At 38.3% G+C, this 27228-nt stretch overlaps 1 protein-coding gene across 1 annotated transcript in view; it reads left to right on the plus strand.

Annotated features, from left to right (window-relative positions):
- Positions 1–27228, plus strand: part of LOC134797535 (frizzled-4) — a 48960-nt gene that overhangs the window by 19615 nt on the left and 2117 nt on the right. Inside the window, exon 2 of the mRNA XM_063769809.1 lies at positions 25376–25542. Within this exon, the coding sequence (XP_063625879.1) occupies positions 25376–25542 (167 nt within the window). The remainder of the gene's footprint in view (positions 1–25375; positions 25543–27228) is intronic.

The following is a 27228-nucleotide window of genomic DNA, read 5'->3' on the forward strand; positions in this document are numbered from 1 at the left end:
GGCGGCCAATACCTCATGTACGCACTCGATCGAAATTTCCCCGGGCACTAAGGTGCTGCATGACTCCTATGTGTCGGTCGGCCTAGGAGGCACCCAAACGGGGTAACTCCACTAGAGTCTGTGCGGACAGAGAAGAGTCGTAGAATGTATTGGATCCCATACATTTCACAACTCTTCTCTTTCCGCACAGACTGTGTCTGTGTTCTGTCTCAAAGAAGTGTGCAATTAAAAGTGACAAAGTAGTTCAATTGCTAAATGTTAATACCTATTTGTATAAATGGAAGGAAAAACACAAATAAAAACAAATCGAACATTGGTAATTACATAATTAGACTTCATTATGTCTTGAACTTGCGGACCATAGTTGTAGAGTAATTGTACATATAGTTGGGTGGTTTTACGGTTCTCGCATCTCGGTCTACCTAACTGCGCCAAAAGACATAGGCTAATTTAAACTCATTCCCCATTTAATTAATTCAAAAGTTTCTGTAAGTACAGTGTTGACTAGAGATGCAACGGATAGTTGTTTGCCGGATACCGGATATTCGGCCTGACCATCAGCCGAATATCCGGTATCCGGCCTCCGAATATTCGGCCAGCGGAACTATATCTACCTACATTTCGGTTTTTCAGGTGTGCATTTCGCAGGTCAGATCTGTTTCCTAGTGAACGTTCGCGCGGACACATTTCGAGGTTAGAAATGAGTGCGCGTGCAAGTCAGTGAAATGTTTAAATTGTTTTAAAATAATAAACAAGAACGATTATGACCGTGACTGTTTCTTAAATCCAATTTGTTTACTTCGAAAAGTTCGAAATCAAGCAATGTTACAATCCGGTATCCGGCCGGATAGTAGGTCACTATCCGGTATCCAGCCGGATATTAAAATAATGGCCGGATAGGCCGGATACCGGATAGTAACCGAATATCCGGTGCATCTCTAGTGTAGACATCCTTTCGACTCATGACACTTGATACCGCAGGCGGCATTTTAGTCATCTATCGGCTTGATATTTTATATCGATTGTGTAACGAGGCGTGGAAGGTGACGCGACAGACATCGCCGTCTCGCCGACAACACGCTTGTTACAAATGTCAACTGTTCAAAATAGACAAAAAAACCTATCAATCATATTTTTTCTCTGCATTATTAAAATCAAAATAAATGCTCTATTATGTTTATTATTTATCTAGCCGTAAAACACTTAAAACTGGCATACAAGATGCATCAAGACATTTCAATTTTATTTGACTCTATTTGTTTAGTAGGTACCTGTTAACATAATACGTAGGTAATTCCTCTCCTCTGTGGCGAGGACCGAATCGCGCATCTGTCGTTTCTAAAATTCAATAATTTAATACATTTAAAGTTTAGGATCACTATTTAAATAGAGTATAGACCAAGCTAAGATTGGCAGCGATTTTGGTAGCCCAGACGCTATAAGTGTTATTTAAACGTCATAATCTCATAGAAGTATGACGTTTGAAACACACTTGCATCACCGTCTGATGGGCTATCTAAATCGCTGCCAATTTACCTTGGTCTTACTCTAGCACATTTTTGACAAGCCACAGAGGAAACTTTAGGAAACTAACTACTACTAACTTGAAATGACTTTAATTTCGATTAGCTAGTAGCTTCCGGGTGATTTACCTGCTCTCAGGGGTGATAAGCATGTAAGTATGTAATAGAGACAGGGACCAGGAATCTTTGAAAGCTTCAAATAAAGTCATCGAGGGTCATTCACTTTTAAGTTTTAAGATTTTCACATGCAAGAGCCCTCAAAACTCGAGATGAAACTTAGTAAGTGGTTACCAATCAATTATGACCATTATTTTGTCGGCTCTCAAACCCGAGCCTTCAAAGTCGAAGACCCTTGACCACAGTCAATCACTGTCGCAAGCTCCTATCTTTACCACCTCGTTTACTGCAAACTGAACCATGCAACGTTCGAAGTAAAGTTGAAATTAGAATGATCGTGATAGAAAGTTGCTGCGTTAGTTGAAAAGCTTGTTAATTTTGTTCTCTTTTCAAATGTTGAGCTTGAGTGACGTCTGCGCGCGAGTTAAATCCAAGATGGCCGCCGTTAATCACGTGATAAATAAGGCCGATAAAGGGATTCTGTTAGTCATGGCCCTCATAAAACAAACGCAGCGGGATTTGCCTTAATATATGTTTAGGTACTCAAACCGGCAGGTGGGTGGAGATAATTATCTATTGTTTTAGTTGTTTGTTTATATCAAGTTTAATTCTAGCATGAAACCAAACAACATATCAGTCGACATATATTTAAGTACTTATTCGGTACTTAACCGAGTACTGTTAAGGGCCGATACAGACTGCAACCCAACTGCAACGTCGGCATGCAGTTCCCATACAAGTTGCAGTCCGTCTGTACCGGCCCTAATAGATGAGGAATGGTAGCAAAGGTTGAATTATTAATTGTATCTGGAAATTTTTTAGAATTACAAAAACATGGAAATGAAAACGTGCTCGCTTCTTTCCGGAAAGTTTCATTATCATATGTCAGGTTTGTTTACATATTTATATGATACTATTTTTATGATATGTACTTAATACAAATTATGACATTAATTTTATTTTCATAATTCTGCAATGTATATAATGTCACATTATATAAGTACATTGCAGAATTATGAAAACGGGTTTGTAAAAAAACATTTCCCTTATTTTTTTTCATGGCTCATGTGTAGAGAAATTGTAGTTTCTTAGATAAGTGCAGCTAAGTACATTCGTCAAGGGATACAGCAGGTGATACAGATCGTTCCCCTATCTTTTATAATTACACTTTAGTGCACAAAAACTGGATTCCGTTTTCATGGCTCCTGCATTTCATCGCTTCTGGGAATCGTTAACTTGTTCTCGGTAATTGGAATCGATTCGATTGCATTCATTATTTATTTACGGTCTTATATCAGCCGGTTGTTAAGGAGTCGATTATTTATATCGATATTATTTTAATAACAATATGTAATTTGAGTCGATAGTGATGTCTTGATAGTGACGCGTTGATGTCTTTTTCAAGCTGGCTGGTAAGAAAAACTTTTTTTTATTTATTTCATGAAATCACTGCAATAGGTACTTATATACATTTCTAAATACATAAGGTACATTTTATAATCATAATAACTGTTGCACTAAAAATATTGCCCCATAAAAACGGGCTCGTAACATTCGAAAACTTTTATAGCCCGCCACAATGAAAAACCAATTTAAATAAATTTCAAAACGTTTATGAGAAAACCTCGTAACTTACCACCATCTTTAATCGAATATAAACTCTCAGGGCCTACCGCGAACCACGTTGTGCATCTCTGTCGCACTTGTAAATTCGTTCCTAAGTGTGACAGGGAGGCAACACGTCGAACGTCGTTCGCGCCGACAGAAAGGCCTACATCACGCTACAGACAGGTACTTGCGCCTGAGTCATTCTTGTTAGCCGCGTTATCTTTAAACGAGTGTCAAGTAACGTTCAATATTTATTTACACAAAATTACGTCTTATCCAAACAAAAATAGGTTACATAATTCAATGTATAAACGGGGCGTTTAAGCCTGTTTGCGGTTGGTAGGCGGGTCTTGTTAGTAAGCTTATTGTTGGCGGTGAGATGTTTTGTTCTTGTCTGGCGCGTGGGGAAATGCTGCCGTCTCGCTTCAGTCGTTAGGGCAAGGTCGGCTCGTTAAAAGCTCTTAACGAGAAGCGAAGGAAAAGCTCACGCTCTGATGTGGTTCTCAAACTTTTGTAGTTTTTTTTATCTCCAACAGTTTGAAAACCGTGTGCTCAATATAAAGAATAACAGATGTGTTAAATGTTATTAGGTTTTGAACACTGTATGCTTAAATAATAATTCAATTGACAATGTATGTTCATGTGGTTGGTATGATCCGTAAAATTCACATTTATTATGAAACATCAACTCCTTATAGGTATAATTACTAGTTTACTATTAATTTAAAATTATTGTTTTAAGTGCACAAATTTAATGAGAATACTATGTAATACAAAAGTACTTAATAAACGGTCATTTACGACTCTTTACTACGATTTGCCATGTGGCGACGATTGATCAATCTTACAAATTCATAATGTATCAGAATCAAATATGGAAAAATCATAAGACTCTTAAGTAAATCCTGTCTTGTTGTCCCGCTTGCACAGTTATTAATGTATTTTGTTAGATTTTCTATAATCAGTTAGGCAATTCTAGAATTCTAGATCTACGAGTACCCACCCACCCTACTAGCCTTCAGAGCCTTGTGTAAAGTTTGAGCACCGCTCCAGGTTAGTGTGGTATGTTCCGCGCGTGTCCCGTTCACACCTGCGCGCGCGCCTCGGCATCCTCTGTCCCACTCTCGCAGCAGTAGCAACAATGTGCTATCCCGCTCCCGCACTACTGACACCATTCTACACGCGGGATAATCTGACGTTAAGCTTTTACTTTAGAAATGCTGATTGCTGCTACAGTTTTTCTTTTTTTTGTATCTGGTGGAAAACAAGCGTACTGCCCTATGCGGTCTCTGTAGCACATATTGCTGCTTCTAATTCCATTAAATTCATATGTATTGTATGACTATAGGTGTATATGCGTTGCAGTTCGGACTTTTCTGAAATACTGAAAAATACATATTTTGAACCTATACAATCTACATTTAACTAAGTATCTCAATTTTACAAAAGTAGAAAAGTTAAATTTCATATTTTATTATGTGCCAGTAGTCTGCCATGTCTGTTAATTGCGATTGATATCAAAAATGATTATTAACCGATCAACCCCTACATTACGCCTTGACAAATTTTATACCTTCTTTTGTAATGGTAATATTATCGTAAGATTAATTAAGATAACTGTGTCCACACTCCATTGACCGCATCCTGGACCGATCTACAGACATGTTAAATAATATTTACGGTCACAAATCAAATTCCCAAAATCCACCCCGCCGTTGGTAGCCAGTTGTTTGAAGGCAAAGTTCCAGGGACTGCATTCGAAACCGATTTACTACGTACTGTAAAAAAACTCAAATCAAATTCCCAAAATCCACCCCGCAGTGTTGGTAACCAGTACTCGTTTGGAGGCAATGCTCCCGCGCCGCGCTGCAAAAATAACAAGCGGGAGGAAAAAAGCAGTATTCCGAGGCTCGGGATCGTTCGATCGAATGTCCCTGAATCGATAACTTTAATACCGGTGATCGTCGTGTTTCGATAGGCAATTGGATGTATTTAAACGCAACTTGTCTGTGCAGTGCCGTGGTGTGAATCAGTAAGGGAGCCCAGCACAGATTACCAGTTCGCCGGACGATATCAGCCTGTCATTTAATCGCAAAAGGTGGTTCCGAACAACTGACATCCTGATATCGTCCAGCGAACTGGTAATCTGTGGGCCCCTTACGGCTGTTTTAACTAAGGTCAATGTAAAATTTATTTCTGTAAAGACTGTCATAGGATAGGACAAGAAATCTCGTATTGCATACGTACGTCGCTCAGACACGGTCAGAAAGGAAAAGCTTTACTTTATCTGCTCTACCGTACCGAGCTTCTGCAAGTGGAGTATGTGAAAAAACGCAAGAGTTAAAAGCGACGAAAGAACTAGAGTTAGACCAAGAAAAGTCTGCAGCAATTTTGATAGCCCACGCAGTGCACGTGTTATTTTAAACGTCAAACTTCTACGAAATTATGACGCATAAATAACACTTGCACTGCGTGGGTTAAGTATCAAAATCGCTGCCGACTTTTCTTGGTCTAACTCTAGTAGATGGTCTTTCCCCTTATATACGGTTTTTCCCACATTGATAGCCATCGCAAATATTGAGAAATACCTAATCCACCTGGAAAAAGTCAAAAACTTCTCTCATATTTTAATAGGGAAGAGATTTTTCATTTTCAGCGGTCGTCCCCTTTCCTATTAAATGTTCACGTCAAGTGGATCCTGGCAGGGTCGCCATGATCAAATAACAAGAGGGGACTTGTTATATACGTTTCGAGCAGGTGATGGGAGTAGTAGTTAAACACCTTACGTGTGATAGTATTAAGAACGTATATTCTCTAAATGCCTGCCTATATATAGGTACATGTTAGGTTACGCTGACACAAGCAATATGCGTTTATGTCACAGTAAACCAGAGTGTTACTGTTAAACACTGAAAGTGGCTAATTGCCATATTACAATTTCATGTTTTTCATAATGTTATTTTAAAATGATAGCGTAACTTCGTTTGTATGGTGGCGGCTAGGTACGTGTGACTCTTATAATAAATTGTTGTGACAGCAATGATTTACATGCCTATAGCGATAACAGGCGGCATTGCCGGCGCCTGTCAAAGTTAATCACCCTCGCACCGATCGACAACACGACGCGCCGGCCACTTCAATTACAAACAACGTGAACATAGAGACAAATATAATAAAGACTGACAATCTCCGACTGTGTGTATGGTTTTTACACAGAATTTTACCATAGTAACGGCAACGTTGAGAGCGGGTGGTGGGCGCAGTCCGGAAGCGCTTAGATTGTTCAAATTTAATTCAAACATCGCAGATCGACTACTAATCCGAATATCCGCTAACCTAATATTTCTGGTTTCGTACTAAAAATTAAATGATAGTTGGATTGGGCAGAGCAGTAGTAAATTGGCGAATCGAACTATTATATGTCTGGCATGTAAAAGAGCCTGGTTTTATTACCCGGGCCGGGGTTTGGAGAGCCCTGGTGTAATGTAATACAATAAATACACTTATAGGTACATCATGATTGTCGACTGTCAATATGGAAGTTGAGTTCGCTATACATGTAGCCATCTGCAAGAATGATGAAGACTATGTTTGGATCCTGGACACTGCTTAAGTGCTTACCAGTCTATTATTTACCTGTCTCTAGTAGAGCCTTCAAGTACATCAAACAATCTTGAATCTAGGACCCTCGACGTTAACAAGTCTCGAGTCGTATCAAACTGTGTTCAGAGATGCCGTGCCATGTTCGACTTGTTCGAGTCCTGTCCTTCACTAAAATAGGGCTCTTGTTGCTCTAAACGTTTCATGCTGACTCTTCCCGTGGCACAGATCACTTGTAAGTACAAATATACACTCGGTCCGATTCGAACTTTAATATAGGTACGTTTATTAAATACATCTAGAAACGATATGGATTAGATATGTCAGTGTCAAATGTGACGTTTCCTCAAACAAAAACATCGCTTTTGACACTGACACATCTTATCCATACCGTTTCTAGATCTATTAATTGACGAATCTTAAAGTTCGAATCGGGAATGCTGGAATATTATCAGCGCGTGATTCAAAATATTAACATAAATAAATTCCGTTTCAGGAATACATGTAATAATTATTATTTGTAGATAATGTCATGCACGAGAGGTGCTCTTGATAATTTGTTGTATAAAAGCGTCTGTAAGTTCTGTAAACGTCAACATTTTAGTTTCAGGTGTAAATGAAAGGTAGGTGTTGTGCTAATTGTATAGTATTTGACTGTATGAATGAGATCGCCTGTGTCGTTAGTGTCGTTACCGGGTCATTCTCGCATTTCGTGCAAATCGGTATTATTTGCAATTTACCAAAAATGTGATGGTGTTTTCGAATATCTGTTAATGCAAGGTTGTAACATAGGACCTAAAGTATATTGGCCCGCCATGAACAATTCTAAAAAGGTGGTTATTTTCTTTATATTTACAATTAACCCCCACTATTTTCATTCCTCTCTGCATGTAACGCGTGAAGTTAAACTTTGACCTCCATTTGAACCTTAAGATACTAAAAATAGAAAACTTGTTGTTGGTTCAGTAAACAAGTAATTTAGTTATGTTTTATATCCTATAATATTATACGCTAAGAACTTAACAATAAAACTATACAGCCTTATAAGTGATGGTCCAAGTAGACGTGCGCGCCGGTCGAAAAAAATCGGGCGGCGGCGCGCCACGAAAAAATCCACGGCGGCGGCGTAACGCCGGCGGCGTGGGATTTCCAACTTTTCAATATACGTATAATGAGAAACCAAGATTAACTCTTAAATCAACAAGGGAAAAAATCTCAAAAAAGCTGTGTTACATCGTTTTTTCGTTTATTGTAGAAAAATCATGAAAAATCTAATAATAATTTTGAAAAAAAAACATATGTCAGTATGTTGGACGTTGCCAGGATCGGTGTAAATAACCGAGTAATGAAAAGACGTTGCCGAGTATAGACTACCTACTTTATGTGCATAAGGTTTTTTAGTCCAATTCATGTTTTTTAAAATAAATATAGAATAATTGCATTTTTTAATTAGATATACACTTACTGATACTATACTTGAACTTACTGATAATGTCAACTTATGTAATGAGTTAAAGTAAAACCTATTATTTTTATATTTGTGGAATAACTTTATAGCTCGTAGGTGGTAAAATTTTACCAGTCATTGACGTCTTTTATTTAAAATTAAATCAAACTTAGCGGGGTATTCTAGGAAGCAGTAACATTTAAGCAATGGTTTTTACAATAATGCATGCACTTTTATCAAAATTTTCCTAACAAATTTCTCTAAAAAATGAAATCTGGTCTATCTCTTGATGAAAACAAATCCACACACAAACAGGAAACAAACACATACACACACCACATCCACAGGAATAAAATCCATAAAAATATTTTTATATCTATTTGGTTCATTACGTTGTAATACGGCAAGTAATGACTTTTTAAAATGTTTTGAAACACCTAACATCCCTCTATTTAATTTATTTACCACAAAAACTACCAGAAAATTTAATAATTTTACTCTTCGCATACTTGGCAACGTCTAACATATTGGACTTAGCAAAAGTGCCGTGTAATCGACAACGGGCAAAATACTGGACATTACACTTTTTACACTTGTTTTACCCATAAACACAAAACATTTTTATGTAAATCATATTGCCACGTAATAAACAGACCAGTTAGTAACTTTTTGCACGTTTTATTTTAACGCTGCTTAATACTGTCATATAAAAAAAATGAAATATGGGTAAAATGTCAGTCTGTCGGATGCTTCCTTGCAAGTTCTGCGGTCTGTAGGACTTTGACAAAAATATTATGTTCAGACTGGTTCCCAATATTTTGTTATTTATTTATAAATAACATCATTCAAGTAGTATTAGTAGTAGTAGTAGTAGTTATCTGGTAGTGTAAGTACGCTACCAGGGGAAAATAACGCTATGCTTAAATATTTGGTGCAGAATTTTTTTCTTGGGATGTCCAGTATAGTGGATGTTATCGATTTAAGGGTTAAAATAAATCAAGCAATGGATTAAAAAAAACGGGACAGTCGGAACGTTAAAGCTAGGCACGTCGCACGCGCTTTATGTCCATTGACTTTAAATTTGTACTCTCTTGCGGGTTTTGTCTCGGCGCGAATTTTAAACTACCGGCGGCGGCGGCGGCGCGCTTACTCCTTATGGCGGCGGCGCGCCGCGGCGGCGCGCACGTCTAGGTCCAAGCAATTTCTTCATTACCGACGCGAGAAATGGATTAGCTATATTTTGCTATATAGCAAGGGTATATAGCACTTCCCGCGGATACAACACATTGTTCGTCAGTCAGTTGGCCGCGTGCTACCACAGCGGTCGTCCGTATGTTGCTTTTGACGAAAATACCTACGTTCTCTCGTGTCGGGAAGGAGTGTGGTTCAGATAAATCTTCATCGCCATCTAGTGATTTATACAGTAAGTACCAATTGTACATTATTAAAATTATACCTAATTGATGTGTTTTAGGGTTGCCTTTCGTGTGGCTTATTCTGCGAAATCAAGGTCTGATATCAACCGACCTAGGCGACGGAAACTTCCAAAACTTCATTCATATCTGTTTCATTCATTTCTTTTCCTTCCAATTTTGCCAGGGAAGGTAATGAACGAATTTAGAAGGTAATGATAATGTATTTGAGGCAATGCATTTAATGGAAAGAGGGTTAAGTTATTATAAATAGAATGTTGGTATAAGCATTTAAAACTGTATGTAATAATATATAGGGGAGCCCAACTGGTGATTTTTTGGATTTAACTAGAGCGCAGTAGATTAACATAATCTGCCGCTCTACATATAATACCAGACCGCACTCAAGGACTGTGCTGAGAAATTTGACACGTTACTAAGAGACTAAGTGAGTTGGAATCATCTGATACCTGTCGACGATAAGGTAGAGAACGGGGCAAATGTTTGGAATAAAGGGCAGAAACTACAGAAACATAAACACAGGCCGATGAGCAATGATAGTGCCTCCGCCGTCAAAAGCGACAATTCCCAATCCGTGCGTGATAAATCTCAGAAAACTGATACCAGCAGTAAAAAGCGGTGTAAAATCCCTCTCAGGGCGGTGGACCATCGCAAGTTCATCCATCTGTGGAATATAGCTTGAGGATCGGAGGACATACGGGCATATCTGCTGTTATTTATGGTGCACTGTCGATGAACTTAAGCTCAAAGGGGACTCCAAGACTTTCAAAATAGGAGTACCCTCGACAATGTATGAATCCCGTTTATTTCCAACTATGTAGCCCGATAATCGTGGTCATTTCGTAAATCCAACGTCAATGGGAGTCAGACAAAAACCAACCAGTAATACTTAGTTCGGAATCCTGATTTGAAACCTTCACTGGATCTAATTTACCAAAATGTAAGGGGTCTTAACACCAAAGTAAGTTTTTCGGGCTTCTATGCTGTTGGTCTAGACTATTTAGGTACCTGCATAAGGGGTCTTAACACCAAAGTAAGTTTTTCGGGCTTCTATGCTGTTGGTCCAGACTACTTAGGTACCTGCATATATTAAGAAAGGGGTGTTTAGAGCATTTGAATGGTCCAATACACTCAATGCTTAATCTGGTACCTACTCTCCACAAGTACATATCCTCACCATTGGAACATTTTACGGGTAAACCGATCCCAAAGTCAAGGTATTCTTTTCTTTCAGCTTTAGCAAAGCTGTTTGAGTCCATACTCCATGGCACGTTGTCGAAACAAGTGAAACCATTATTCCTATGCAACACTCAGGATGGTTTCAGAGCGAAACGGCCTGTGAAATCTAACCTGACCTTGGTTGACACCATATCAGAGCATCTGGATATGGGTATCCTGATAGACGTCCTGTAACATACATATTATGATTTCCGAAAAGCCTTCAATCGTGTGGGTAACGATGTATTCCTACACAAACTAGACGCTATTGGGTTCAATCCACATTTGCTTAACATTTTTGCCAGTTATCTGCGTGATCAACCGCAGTACGCAACGACCAGCATGGCCACTTCGTACCAGATCCGTACCATATTCGTTCTGGTGACAGCCAAGATTCAATCTTGGGGCCTTTCCTATTTGGAATAATGGTCAATGACCTGCCCTCGGTTATCCATAACGCTCGTTGTCTACTCTACGCCGACGATCTTAAATTGGTATATTGAGTTGAGAAGGAGGAGGATTGTAAGTTGCTGGAGGATGTTTCATCTCTGTTCCAATGGAGTCGGGATAACAAACTGACTTTCAATGCGGCTAAGTGTCAAGTGTGTAGTTTTAATCAAACCCTATTTCCTACACATGCTCAATTTTTTCTTGGACCTGAGCCAATAGACTCTTAGATCAATAGACTCTTGTAATAACAAGAGTCGTCTCAGTAAAGAATCTTGCGGTCATATTCGATACGCGGCTAACATTTCACGACCATATCAAAGCACTTGGTACTGTAGCTTCAGTAGATTAGGCTTTGTCACTCGCTACGTCAGAGAATTCCATGACCCTTGCCCCATAAAAGTTTTTTACAATGTTCTGGTCAGAAGCAAGTTGGAGGCGTCAGCATTAGCCTGGATCCCTTACGAGTCAACGTACATTCTACTATTGGAAAAGGTCCAAAAGAATTTCCTTAGGATTTATTACCAAAATTTATTTTAGGAACCCTGGGCTTCATTTCTTTGGAGGTGAGGCACAAATTAAGCCTACTACTTTTAGCTTGTTGGGCTTTTCGTGGAGACTCTGGCTGCCTTGAACTAGTAGAGAGGCTTGTAAGACTTTTTGTACCGGACATTAGAAATATAACCCTTAGGCTTCTCCTGGTGCATCTCCTGTTGACTCATGAATGCTTGAGATTTTGCGAGTTTATGGAGCTACGGTGAATGGATTGGCAGTCGAGTGTATTTGGATGTTAATTTTAAATTAACATCCAAATACATGTATGTAGTTTCTCAGTGTGTTGGTGACAAGACTGATGTAGTGCTGTGTAATCATTAAATAAATAAACAATACGAAATACGTCTTCAATCACGTAAATTGTGCTTGACAATCGCTACAAGCTAGGTGGTAAATCATAAGTCGCGATTGTCAAGCCGGAGTATTTGTTAAGTCGGCTTGATCGTCTGCACAGCGCTTAAGACACGTGATTTTAATGTTGTTCATTATATTAATGGTGTTAATTTTCGTTAACTAAAGTTTTTTTATTGCGATTTCATAAGTTTGTTTCATTACCCTCCACTGATAAAATTACCATCTATGCCCATTTCATTACCAGCGCGTAGTTCATTACCACCAGTCTTATTAAATGAAAAGGAATAAGGTTACGAAGGTGCCTTTAGCATAAAAGTGTCAATAAATGAATCCACAATGCATGAAAACCCAAAAATTTACCATTTAAAAGAAAATTTACAAATCGAGAGAACATCACCGATTTGCACGAAATGAGAGAACGACCCTACCGCACTCTTGGTATTCTTCCCAATGCGGAGTCTTATGTGAAGCAGTCTGCTTCGTGGCTTACGAAAACCTTTTTAAAATAACTCAGCCCACAATAGCTTCAATTTGATCGGATCGGCTGTCATTCAGTCGGACCGTTTGAAGCGTGAATCTAGTTATTACGACTTTTCATAATGCGTTGTGAAAGCATTTTAAAACACGTCGTTCAAAGTGTTTAACGAGGCAGTTTGTTTTGCCGTCGTTTTGATTGGATTTTGTAACGGACAACCGGGACAACCTGCTGTTTGTTTTGGAAATACTACTTTGTTATTGTCTTGGCTTTTTCATTAATTTTTTTTAGGTGATTATTATAAGAGTTCGCTATTCTTATACCAATTTTAATCTCTCTATACAATCATTACGTACTTTGTGTTGTTTAATATGAACCCAATTTGAATTTTTAAACATGCTATGGATTACTGTGGAATAAATCAATAACTAGGTTTTTAACTTCATATTATTAAACTAAATTGAGTAATATTCAAATTAAGACCATCAAACCGTTTTAATGAGTCTACTTACTCGGAGTAATTAACAATGGAGCCGCCATTAACAGGCGTTCCCCTCTGTCGAAAATAGGCGGCCAATGGTCAACAACTTGTCAACCATATGTATGGACTGACGTTTATCTGACATGACGTACCTATACATTTGATGTGCCCCTCCCCCGCAAAAAACGGCAGACTATTTTGTACCGAAAATTTTAGACATGGCGTCTCCGTTGGTTATATCCTCTAAGGTCTACTTATATAAAAGGCTGCTATTTAACTGATCACCAGATTTAGTAAAATTTAATACCAAAAAAATCTATTTTACCACCCTAAAATCATGAATGATCACCAAAATTATAACACCATTTTAATGTGAAATGATTACCAATTTTATTACATTTTACTATCCTTTTAAAGGAAATGACACCAAACTAATCATTATTAACCCAAAAATAGTCAATGATTACCAAATTTCAAACCCCATTTTAATGTGAAATGATAACCAAATTTTTACATCTTGCTATCCTATTAAAGAAAATGACACCAAAATAATCATTGTAAACCCAAAAATAGTAAATGACCACCAAAATTAGAACTCCATTTTAATGTAAAATGATAACCAAATTTTTAAATCTTGCTATCCTATTAACGCAAATGACTCCAAAATAATCATTGTAAACGCAAAAATAGTAAATGATCACAAAAATTGTAACCACATTTTAATTAAAAATGTGCAAACATTTAATATATCGTTATCCTATTAAATTAATTAATCCACTTCGTCATCTTTTTCTAGTAGCATTTTATTTCTGTAACAGTCGCAGTTCTAACCTAACCTAACCCACTTTTCTAGTAGCATTTTGTTTCTGTAAGGGTCGCAGTTCAAACCTAACCTAACCCACTTTTCTAGTAGCATTTCGTTTCTGTATGGGTCGCAGTTCAAACCTAACCTAACCCACTTTTCTAGTAGTATTTCTTTTCTGTAAGGGTCGCAGTTCAAACCTAACCTAACCCACTTTTCTAGTAGCGTTTCGTATCTGTATGGGTAGCAGTTGAAACTTAACCTAACCTACTTTTCTAGTACCATTTCGTTTCTGTAAGGGTCGCAGTGCTAACCTAAGCTAACCCACTTAACTGATAGCAGTTTAACTTACTTTTCTAGTAGCATAACGAAATGCTACTAGAAAAGTAGATTAGGTTAGGTAGGTATGCGGTGCGGGCTACGGGGGGTTGAGCGGGAGGGGCTAGTAATTTTGGCATCAGTTTACTTTATTTGGTAATATGTATAAATTTTTTGGTAATCATAGTGGTTTATTTAGGTGAAAATATCGCATTAATTTGGTCTTCAAGATTTGGTGATCATTAATGATTTTTGGTGATCATTCAATATATTTGGTATTTGAATACAATTTGAAGTGCAGTCGTAATTAAAGTGGTGGTACTTTTGTATTTTTAGGCCTTATTTTTTTGGTGTTCAGTAATTTTTTTTGGTAAGCATGATTTTTTTATTTAGGGTACCAAAGTATTTTTTGGTGGTCATTATATTTGTAGCCTATATAAAATTCCCAAGACAAATGCACATAGGTAGTTAGGTACTGGCTTGCCATGCGCAAAACCGGAGGCTAACCCTAGCTTTTTAATGGAATACCCGATTATAAAGACTGAATCCTAAGGTAGATCCGCTCATTAGCATTATAGCTTACCCTGGAAGGAAGACCATCAATCTCGCTCGTTGCTGGCCGTGTAAACCAAGCTGCGCCGACGCATGTGAGTTTACTATCATTCAGCCATTTTAACGAGACCTCGGATAATCTAACAACTTTGCGCAATGAAGAGGCAACTTGTACTGGTTTGACAATGTTTTCGCGTTCGTGTTTGGAATGAGATTTAAATTACAAGCGGGAGCTGCCATTAGCTTGATCGCTAACTGGCAAGCGGATTTAATAGGACTTACAACATCCGCGAATATGGCTAATTGGTGAAATGTAAAATGATTACATACATATAAGGCACGTATTACCTAGGTAAATTAGCTATTTTCTTTGAATAATGTGAGGGGGCCCGATAAGTCGTACAAATGGTATTTTGAAATTATAGAACTAGGTATAATTATGTGACGTGATGCGTAGTTCTTATTCAAGTGACAAAATATCTAGACTTATCGGGTTTGACCGCCCATCCCTCGAATGTGAAGATGATGAGGAAACGAAGACGAAGTAACTATGGGGTTAAAAGTTAAATTAGAGACAATTTTTGTTTATTCAAAATCATAGTATCAAATCAACCAAAAGACGACCCTGCTAGAAAATGATACCTAAAAATAACTTTAGCTATCGACATATAGGTACCCATACTCGCTCTGTTTCTCCCTAATACAGTGCATATCTTGGTCTCGCTCTCATCATCATCATCATCTTTTGTTTCTATGCTGCAACCTTCATCCAGATCAGTCTAGCTGAAGACATACCAACTAAAGTTGGTACATTGTATTGTACCTATGTACATCTAGACTTCTAGAGTTACACCAAGAAAAGTCTGCAACAATTTTCCGATGATAGCACACGCAGTGCAAGTGTTATTTTACACGTCAAACTTCTATGAAATTATGACGTATAAATAACACTTGCACAGCATGTGCCATCTAAATCGTTGCAGACTTTTCTTGGTGTAACTCTACCTAAACAAAATATATTATGCATTCTAAAAAACGTTTAAGGAAAACTCACATAAATAAAAATAAGTGACATGAAATTGACTTCTGTCAGTTTAAAACATAAGTAAGTATGTATATGTAAATGCAGAAAACCAGTAGGTACCTGTTAGCATCTCGTTTACTGTGAACTAGAATAACCAAACCAAACAACAATGCCGCGAGATAAATGGCATAGTTTGGTACACTCTGTATGCACGAAGCTCGCTTCGTTAGGCGACTTGTATTATGTAAATCGTGGCTACATGCTACATGCCTTACAAATGGGAGCAAAAAGTTGTAACAAGCGCTGTATCGGTTTCGCAGATAACGTATAATCGCTATCTAGATACAAGCGTTGTTAGGTCGTGGGGAAATTATAGTTGCGGGCTTATGGAGATAGAGTTTACTAATTTAATTAAAAGTACCTAATTGTTATAAAGTTAATACCGACTAACATTAAAATAATTAAAAAATCGCTTGCCGTTGAACATTTTTCTGCCCGTCTTTTTGATTACCTATATAAGTACCTACACTACATATCACCAGGTACCTAAAGTTTTGGGATAATTTAGTATGAAATACATACACGGTGTAACATGAGGAAACCGAATAATTTTAACCACGCATTTCTGAGGTCAAAAGAAGTAAAAAATGTAATAAAGTCAATTTCGCAAAAAAAATGTTTTTTTTGTTTTGGTTTTTCAGTTTTTTGAATGTATTTGTACATAAATAACAAATGTTATTGGTAAACTTGTCACTTAAAATTGATTTTTACATATTTTTTTTCGTAAAACCTACTTTTTGCAAACTTGTCACTTTTTGACATCTATCAATATAAGGATATTTAGACTACGTCCCATAGCAGCAACTTCACCATCAAAAAGGCCTTTTACACTATGTAACAATAAAAACTAGTTTTTTTTTAGGGTTCCGTACCCAAAGGGTAAAACGGGACCCTATTACTAAGACTTCGCTGTCCGTCCGTCCGTCCGTCCGTCCGTCTGTCACCAGGCTGTATCTCACGAACCGTGATAGCTAGACAGTTGAAATTTTCACAGATGATGTATTTCTGTTGCCGCTATAACAACAAATACTAAAAACAGAATAAAATAAAGATTTAAATGGGGCTCCCATACAACAAACGTGAGTTTTGACCAAAGTTAAGCAACGTCGGGAGTGGTCAGTACTTGGATGGGTGACCGTTTTTTTTTTTTGCTTTTTTTTTTGTTTTTTTTTTATATGGTACGGAACCCTTCGTGCGCGAGTCCGACTCGCACTTGCCCGATTTTTTAGTTAATAATATCTCTGAAACTAGGCGAATTTCAAAAAAGTTTATAGGACATTTTTGTCTCTAAATATGATCAGGAATACGCTGTTAAAATTATTCGGTTTCCTCATGTTACACCGTGTATATGTGAGAATTTGGCAATAATGCTTTATTTTATATTAAAAATATGTCTTGCCTGCTTAGAATACTTCAGTCCCTACCGTGGAGAAAGGAAAAAGGGAAAAGATTACTAGTCAAGATTCCTATGTTCCAAATAATTTTCTTAAAGTTACCAGCCGGCGTATTATGGATAGCTTTATCCATCTTTATCCACGTGATAAAATAACTGTCACTGATTAACACCGTGGGATAGAAAGTGACGGACACCGTTTTATCACGCTGTCACGTAGACAAGAACGACCATTATATCCGTACAGATTTGTTCAAAACACGGTGTATCGTATACACTGTATAATAATCATTTTGATATAATTATAAGATTGTTACAAGTTACATTACGTTACAGATTGCTTTAGGTTTTTTTTTAAGCTTCAGTAGGTATTTACTACCAACAAGCGCATTCCTAGGCACCAATTTTTAAAATCTCCATCCTATTTGAAGGCGATTGAAAAACGTCCACCATACCATACCACTGAGCATGCTCAAGTCGTTTGTAACGCAAGATGATTGCACCCCAGAGTGTTCGCAATTTGCCAGCACAAAATAAACCAGCCCGACCCATTCCACTCCCACCGCAGCTATCCATAAAAGACGCTGTAAGTTGCTATAACGAGCCGGTGTTATAGCACTTATAGCGTTCGATAACGACCACAAGCGACCGTTTGCCTCGGACAACGCAATAAAAAAATAGTAGTTAGGGCAGCGCGTTGTAGAATTTGTAGTCGAGATGTGGTAGCTATATAAATCCTACGAATACCTACAAATCCTCCAATAGACTGGGAGATGTACCAAAGAATTGCTTCTTTCCAAGCCCAAAAAAAATCTCATCTTAGCATTTATTTGTCCCGGTTGCATCCTCAGCTGAAGCTGAGAAATTGCATGGAAACCGTCCTTAAAACTAATCTAATAATTTGCGAAAACCACAATAAACCAACTCCAACACTCTATGTAGATATAGTCATGGTGGATGGATGTATCTTCTGGTCACATAAAAACTGGTCGTTATGGTGCAACTGCTCGAACAGCTACTGGAACGCGTTCTGCAACTGGTTCCATGCACTAGCCGCTTCCCAGTATCGATCGATCAATATTTATCAGTTCAAAGGAAACACAATGAGGCGGACAATTAATTCGGTTAACTTACTGATGACTTAACGATACAGAACGAATGCTTTGCTATTTTTAACTGGAACTCAACTGTAAATAGAAGGGCGTATAATTTATACTTGTAGGTAGGTAATCTATTTTTAAAATACACAAGCATTTATTATTTATGCCTTATGCCTCGGCTCGTTAGCTCCTAAAATAGGCACCTCAATATTAAGGAATATTTCAAAACCGTACGTTTATTAATGCAGTTCGTTAAACAAGTTTTATTTAAACGTCGGCTTCCAATCATTCATTCCCTTCGCATCATCCGTTACGTGAGCTGACCGAACTGACCGACGATACAACATGTAACACGTCCAATCTTGAGCTTCGGCACCACATCAATCTTTTCTTCTACTGAGCCTGTTCACCCTGTTATTCTCATAACTCTGGTAACAATCACTTCAAGGGAACCAGATATGTTTGACCTCTGATTGCACGTTTCTTAGTTCATCTGAGAACTACTCTTTAAGTCCCCGAACGATGTCCCGATGATAAATCGATAATTAAAACAGCCCAAAATGTAAAATCAGAAATATGTGACGCAACTGCAGAAGCGTTCCTACTTTGTATTTTCCAAATTGGTAAAGACAGTTGGTTGCGATATTTCTCGCAATTTATGTAAGTAGACGTACTTAGCCCAAAAGCGATGTTTAAAGAGACGCGCGAGTATTTAACGATGCTGCAGTTATTACCTAATTAAACTTGTCATAACTAAAGCCCTATAAGACAAAATACTTACGATGTCCTCATGTCCATGTCACATAACATCATGATCATTTTATTATCGAAATTTGCGTGGACGGGCTTTACATTTTAATTTCAGTCACCATGTAAACTAGTGGCTCTGTGAGCTGTAGACCTCGCGAGCAGAGCTTGAAATATCATGGTGCTAAGAGCTTTAAATACACCGTGTTTTTTTTGATTTCCGTTAATTTCAAGGGTGCATTCCTGAGCTTAAATCAAGTAACTTTCTCAAAGACACCGATGTTCTAATTAAGTCCATTTCGGAGATAATCCATAATTTATTTTTTTACTATAAGGCCTCTACAAGCGTGTACACTTGCCTTAGGGCCGGCTTACATATTGATTAGTGTTTAGAATGAGTTCATACATTTGCTACTAAACTTAAGTACAATCTCGGTCGATTGATGTACGAAATGACATTGATATGTCACAGATTTCAATTGTTTGGTTGAGTTAAATGTAATGCCCGTGTTACAACAACGCTATATGCTACATTTAATTACTTTTTTAAAAAAAATTTTTTTTTTGAAAATTAACTATGCCATTTAGTTCTTATAAACGTACTTAACTATACCCCGAAGTTAACGGAATTCAATAAAAACACGGTGTATAGTAAATTAAAGAAAAACAATACGAAATTTATGTGTAAAAAAATACAAAAAGTTATAATATCCCAGCATACAATTACTGGGGATCGAACCCAGACCCTCTGTGCAAACAGAAAAAGCGAACGTTTACAAACTGAGCCAAATAGTTCTTAGATGGGTTGACGAAATTTAGCTACTCCTTCTCAAATTAAAATTAGTTAAAATTAAATATCTAAATACCGCCTAAACCAGCGATAATTTTTTTCTGCATTTTTTGCTATTAACTCTGTAAACATGTTTCAAAAAGAAAAAAGTCTTATGATATCGATACGACTATTTGTTTAGGCGCCAGGTATCACGACTCCGCCATTTTTAAAAATTTCCAAAAACCGGATTGACAAAAAAATTTTATTTAGTCATAAAATTCGGTCACAAAATTTCACGAGAATCGGTTAAGAATTGCGACCTGTAGAGGAGAACATCCGGACATACGAAAGCAAAATGCCCGAGTCAAAACGTAGACCTTCGCTTCGCTTCGGTCAAATATTGCGCTGTATTTACGCCTAGTCATACGTGTGTCTATGTCTAATATAATATTAGAATCGGCACATTAATAACAAACACAGATCTCTGTCAGAGCGGCGCATAACAGAAATAGTGCATCCTGTTTCGTCCGATGCGTGCGCGCAAGTACTTACTCCTAATATAGGGTGAGACTGGCATGGGATTACGAGTAGGTAGGTATATCTACTTACTATACTTGCGTATGTATGTATAGTAATGGTGGATCTACTTAATGCCATTCCATAGGAAGATATAGCAATTCGCAAGACTAAAAAAATCCTGCAAAAACTTTGCTGCCTAGGTACTCAGTTTTGTAAAGTTTTGTTACTAAGGTGTACTTAGTGAATCTATCGTGTCATAAAACCTTTTTTATGTTTAGAGAATATACATCAATTTGCTTATCCACAAAAGCGTGTAGTCTGGCTCTCTCATCTTTGTTAATTATTAAGTAAATAGAGTTTTTTAAACAAAAATTCGTGACGGTGGAAACCAGCCTGTATGTCGTCAAGCGTCGTACACGATTCGGATGGATAATCGATTTTACGAGCTCCCGAAATAGCCGTCCCTTCGGCAGCATGCATCATCGGCGCGCGCACACGCATGGACTTAGCAGTGAATACTGCTTACCGTGTACGAGAGACCAAGAGTTGAAATCTCAGAATAACTAATATATAATGCACTCTACGATCATTTACAGTTTAGGGATCACCAGGTCATGTTAAACTGGTTATCCCGAGAACTAAATTGTCCGCGTCCGCAAAATGATAACACTGCCAACGCATGAATCGTATTCTAATCGCTAAGCAAGCGTAGGGGTACGCTTCAGGCATAGTAGGTGCCAGTTTAATTGTGATGAAGAATAACTATGCTTCAGAAATCTCACTTAGGTACATTAGTTCGCTTTAGTCGAATGCTTGTACGAGTTGTACAATAGGATTAAAGGACCGGGCAAGCAAAGACTTGATACTGACTGACAACTCTGACAGCCTTTTATCCAAAATTAAATTTTTCTCCTGGAATCCTCGTCCATTTAGCCATAGTGTAATGACAACATGTTTTCTATACATATATTTTTTTACTTATAATTATAATAACTTATTTATAAGTAAGAAGTACCGTAAAATGGGGTGAGTAGGGTCAAAACTGAAATTCAAACCTCGATAACATTTTATTTTTACATATGAAAACTGAATGGTGTATAGGTATAATAAGTGTTCCGGACGTTTGTATTTTAGTTTTTATTTTATTTTGGGTAGTTTTTCATAACTTTGACGATAAAGAGGAAAACCCACCTCACCCCGTAGTGCCTCGTATTTGGGGTGAGAGGGGTTTTCATACAAAGGTGATTTTGGAAGATTGTTGGATCGATTTTTTTTATTATGCGTATTACTATATAGCTCCATTTTAAATTGGAATACATTATTTTTGTAGGAGTAGCCTTAAAATCCCTTCTCACCCCCCTCTCAAACCTTCTCTCCCCATTCATAATCCACCTCTCCCCGCGAAACCTACTCACCCCGTTTTACGGTAACATAGATTTATACCGGATAACATCAAAATATTTTACGATTATTATAGCTTGTATCGTGGTATTTATAACAGGATGCATTATAATGAAAAACTGCACCGATCACTACGTAGCGGAAGCGATCCAGCAACCATGTATCATATGCTGAATAATCTGGAATACACTTCCTACAACACGAACGTATTTTACGCATTCGAATTTACTCCAGGACATAAAATATATTCTGGCGCGCAGACATTTAAGGCGGGACCAGAATAGCGTCCGTGTAAGGCAATAAATGGGTGCATTCACCTAAATAGTTCAGGGGAGTTAGGTTTTATTGTTTCGATTGGAGGCAACGAGCTACACTCCCTAATTTTGCTAACAGTGGCCATTTTCAATCCTTTTAAGTACCTGGTAATTTTGCGTTTCCTGAACAACCCCCAAATACGAGTATCCAAGCGACCTAACCGCGTTAAGTTAACAAATGACAGTTGAACGCCATAAATGCAGGCACAAACTTAGCGAAAAGTAATTTGCAAGAAGCAGTAAAACGATTGTAAATATAATTATACCGGCCGAACATTACGGGCATAGTTGGAGTTAATCTTCCGTGGATTATCTTCGCAGCTGACAGCGCAAAAGGTCGGAGGTGCGAGCTTGGGGCTGCATGTTGACGTTTACGAGCCGCATTTGAAATAAGAAGACGATTGTAATGGCTGTGTGTGTGGGCCCATCAACCAGCCACTTTTAGCGTGAAAAAGTTTAGACACATCTTGTTGATTTTTTTTATTTAGGTGTCTTTGGGGTTAGCATGAGTCAAGAATGTTTTTCGGGCACATGTTTTGAATTCGAGTCGACGAAATCCCTGTTTGTCTTCCGGCCTGTCTCTATGTTCGCGAATTATGAATACGTCTTTACCTACATGGACATGGCCCTAAGAACTCCTTTCAATCATGATACCATAGATAGATTGTGTAATGGGCGCGGTAACTAGATACTCGTACCAGTGCATTGAGCCCAAGGCAATGTCTTGTCTATTCAGTGAGGACTTTGTTTGTAATTAAATGCAAATGATAATGATATGTTTGTATATCCAAATGTGGGTTAAGTAAATCACTTGAAATATAATAGCCACTCAGTGAGATTAAATGGAATATTTCATTGATCTGAAATGAGCTATAAATAGATATGTTTTGGTTTCCCAGAGTGTTGATGTAGAATGCGAAACCGATCATTATTCTCCACAAGATAGCGTTATCGTTTAATGGCCACTTGATCCTCGACATGTTGCCACTTTAAAAGGAAAATAAAAGCGTTTTAAAAGCGTCTGTCTGTTCACGCCTCGACCGCAATAACATTTGCATTTACCGGTCTTATGATTAAACTAATTTGGTTTCCTAATAGCATAGTAGTGTTCATGGCTATTTCCTGCAGTAACTACTGTAAGAAGGCGTTTATTTCGTCATTCTCAAGTCACATGTTTCCAGAAACTCGACCCTAAAGTACCGTTTCCTAAAATCTATGAAAGTCATTTGCCTTTCAAATTATGGTTACGAATCACACGCTCTCACCTCTCCTCTCCACACATAATTGCGTCTCCTTCGAAGAACCAGCACCTAATTATCACAATGCAAATCGTACAAACATTAGTAAAATGTTGGCCAACATGTGTTAGTGGCGGAGGCCGGATCAAACATGCGAGCGGCCGAGCAAACAGTCGTGTTTGGACTATCGCCACTTTCGGTTCTGTTCAAATAGGGCCCCTTGTTTGTTCAAGTGTACCTTCACGCCACTGCGGAGCTTGGTACCGGCTTTCTAAGGTCCCTGCGCATCCTTTGAAACCAACCGATAGTATACATTGGACTTAGCGATTCTGATCGCGGCGGGCTTGTCTTATGCTGGTCTTGTCTAGGCCGACACCTTTCTTATTCGTGGGCTGGATTTACCTGTCAGAGGTTTTAACTTTTAACAAGCTAAGTAAGGGGTGACATGGGCTATAATTTACGCAGCCAAGTTGAACAAGGTTTTACGGGGATCAATTTAAAGCCGACGCTGGTGCAAGAACCTGGCCGAGGCAATCAAACTAAGTAGTTAACACCGGCGATCAGTGTAATTTATTGCGGAACATAAAAGACCGGACGATCGTTATCATGCGCTACTGTCTCATAGACGTTTTTATTTACGCAAATAGACCATATCTAGTATCTACAATAACAATTTGTGAATGATTCTCTTGCCATTTGCCGTGTGGATAAACGTAGACTATGCCCCCCAATTAAGTCTTGATACCTGGGTAGGGTAAAGCTAGCAATTTCGTAAGTACACCTGCCTTTACAGCTGATTGTTTGCAAGGTACTCATTTATTCAGTGTTTAATTGCGTTAACAAGAAGCCATCAGCCCATGGGTAGTCGTATTTTATTCTTTATGGTTCGTGACGAGTTGAAATTAAAGTTGGTGTCGCTGGCAAATTGACCTTAGCGTGATAGTTGAAGAATTATGACTATACGCAAATGGCAGTTACATATATCGATTTCAAAATATCGTATTGATTAGGCATGGGTTGCTATTGCTAATAAGTATTCCTTACAACAAGAATTACTGATGGAATGATTGTTCACTTTCTGCAGATGTTGATTATTAGTTTTTCAGTCAAAACTCGAGAGCTTATTAAATGGTTAGGTGTAGCCAAGCCAATTTGTGATAGACTACAATATGGATAAGACAAGAAAATACCCAATTCAATGTTATTACCTATATCTTCACTATACCTTGCCCTGCCGTATATGTGTGTTAGTTGGCTGTGTGCAAATGCCACTTTATCTACTTTAACGTGCTGGGAAAACGTGTCCAAGTGTGAACATACAATAAGAATCTGTTTCATATGTTCATAGCTAGTGAATAGTCGAGTACTGTGCGATTTAAGAGGAATTTCCTCCCGCGGACGCTTCGGCTGTGGAATGAGCTTCCTTCCGAGATTTTCCCGAGGGTCTACAGTATGGGGTTCTTCAAAAAAGGAGTGTACAGGTTTTTAAAAGGTCGGCAACGCGCATGTAACACCTCTGGAGTTGCAGGCGTCCATAGGCTACGGTGACTGCTTACCATCAGGCGGGCCGTATGCTTGTTTGCCACCGATGTGGTATAAAAAAAATATAAACGATATTCAGTCACAATAAAAGTTTTACATTTGTATAGATCTGAGACGCCGAGGTCTGACTCTGAAGCCAAAGATATATAAGTATATGCAACTTGTGGATTGAGGAATTAAACGCTCAGAGATAATCTGTTTAAGTAAATATAGTTATTAAAGATACTACATCTAAAAACAATGAGAGCGCGTTGCAGAATTCTTGATTGTTTCAGTGCCAATAGTGCCATCTACCCACGATTTATCTTACTAACTTTCGTTTATTTTTCTTCCAGGTGGGTAGTGGTAGCCGGCGCGTGGCGCGCAAGCGTGCTGCGCCCGCCGACCGGCACGGGCCGCGGCGACCACTCGTCGCTGCTGCAACTGGCGGCGTGGGGCGTGCCCGCGGCCCTGGCCGCCGCCGTGCTCGTCACCAGGGACGTCGACGCTGATGAACTCACTGGTAAGGATACTTTCCATTATAGAAGTAACACTAAAACAGAGCTGTTTTAGGAAAACATTAAGCATCGGGGAATTTAAACTAACGCCAAGGGACTGGCGAAACCTATTACATATTAAAATAATACGGGAATGTTTATGAAAATGAGTAAAGTTGCTCCCATCCTCAGATATCCTTTTAAGTTGTACCACTTTTGTACAGTCAGCCAAGAAAGTGGTCTATCACTTTTCGACTCTAATCAATCAGATGATAGAGTCGAAAAGTGGTAGACCACTTTATTGGCTGACTGTACCTATTAGTCTAAAGATAAAGTTTATAACCACTTACAAGATAGCTAAGTAACTACCACTTACCTACAAGGATAGAGGAATATATTTATTAGGACCGGACAAGACCTACGCATTTTTCTTTAGTTCGCCATTGGCGCTATCTAGCAAGAAACCTTTTAATAAAGCTTACGAGCATAGCCTAGCCCTTCGATACTGTCTATAACATGACTTTCTTACACAAGAAACGGCCCATAGTTAACATTACAAACACGGCGCGGCGACCGCTCCTACATCGGCAGGCAATCTATCGAGGTATTTTCGTTTTTACAACCGAGTCCTCAATCCTCATTCCCATTTCTCCGGCTGGTCATTAACTTGCCTCAAAGAGGCAATTCATCACAAGAACTTGTCATATATGTATGTACCTTGATCATCTTTATCGGGAAGAGGTTCATAACATTATAAGGAGCTGCCATTTACAGTAGACGCTACTGATGTTGGCCCATGAATACATATGAAATGTGGTATTTTAATAAAGAACTATTTATGTAACAGCTTTTTATTAAAATTCCATCGGTCTTTTTTGCTATAAGTCGATATACGTGCCTGGATAAGACAACCCATTAGGCACCTTTATAAGGATAATTAATAGGCAGGACGAACTAAACGTGCGTAGGCACTTGAAGAAACAAAGAGACCTGGGATTTCCAATTGAATTGACCTATTGTTTTCGGTTTCCGAATCAATATGTTCTAATACATATCCGTATCGAAACACCACAATGCGAGAATGGCAATTCTCAGAGTCCTTTCTTATTATGTTTGATCGGCGGTGCGCACAAAGCGATTAAATCTGGTACGAGAGCGCAGGAGCACGCATTCATACTATAATGGCATTCAGTGTTTGTATGAAGTATACCGCCTCATTGTAGTCGCAACGAACTCATTAAGACATATGTGAGGCTAGGGAAATATAAGGGATTATTGGAAAGACGTTGGCAAATGACGATCGTAAATCCGAAACAACAAGTACTGCAACCATGATATGTTTTGTTTTGAAAAGTTATCGTTTTTAAAAAAAAGAGGAATGTACTTACCTAATGTTAATTTAAGTAATTCTATAAATAACAAAGCGGCATGCTGTGTCGACGTATATATTTATCGTACAAAGCTCCTTATCAAATAAGCTAAGGTAGATTAAACATAACGGCGTCAGTTTCAAGAAGACCGCGCTGATAATGTGCTTAAATAGTCTAATTAATAACAAGGAATTAGTGTCCAGATTACTAAGACGAGCGGCTTGGAAACTAAAGGCTAGGTCCTTGTTGGGTTTACCCTGACAAAACACCCACAAGTGTAAGTGTTGATAAGTGTGCTACCGGCGGACTTTGTAAATAATTATATGCCGCCTCTAAAATAAT

Source organism: Cydia splendana, chromosome 15 (assembly GCF_910591565.1).
Source record: "Cydia splendana chromosome 15, ilCydSple1.2, whole genome shotgun sequence".
NCBI classification, from domain to species: domain Eukaryota; kingdom Metazoa; phylum Arthropoda; class Insecta; order Lepidoptera; family Tortricidae; genus Cydia; species Cydia splendana.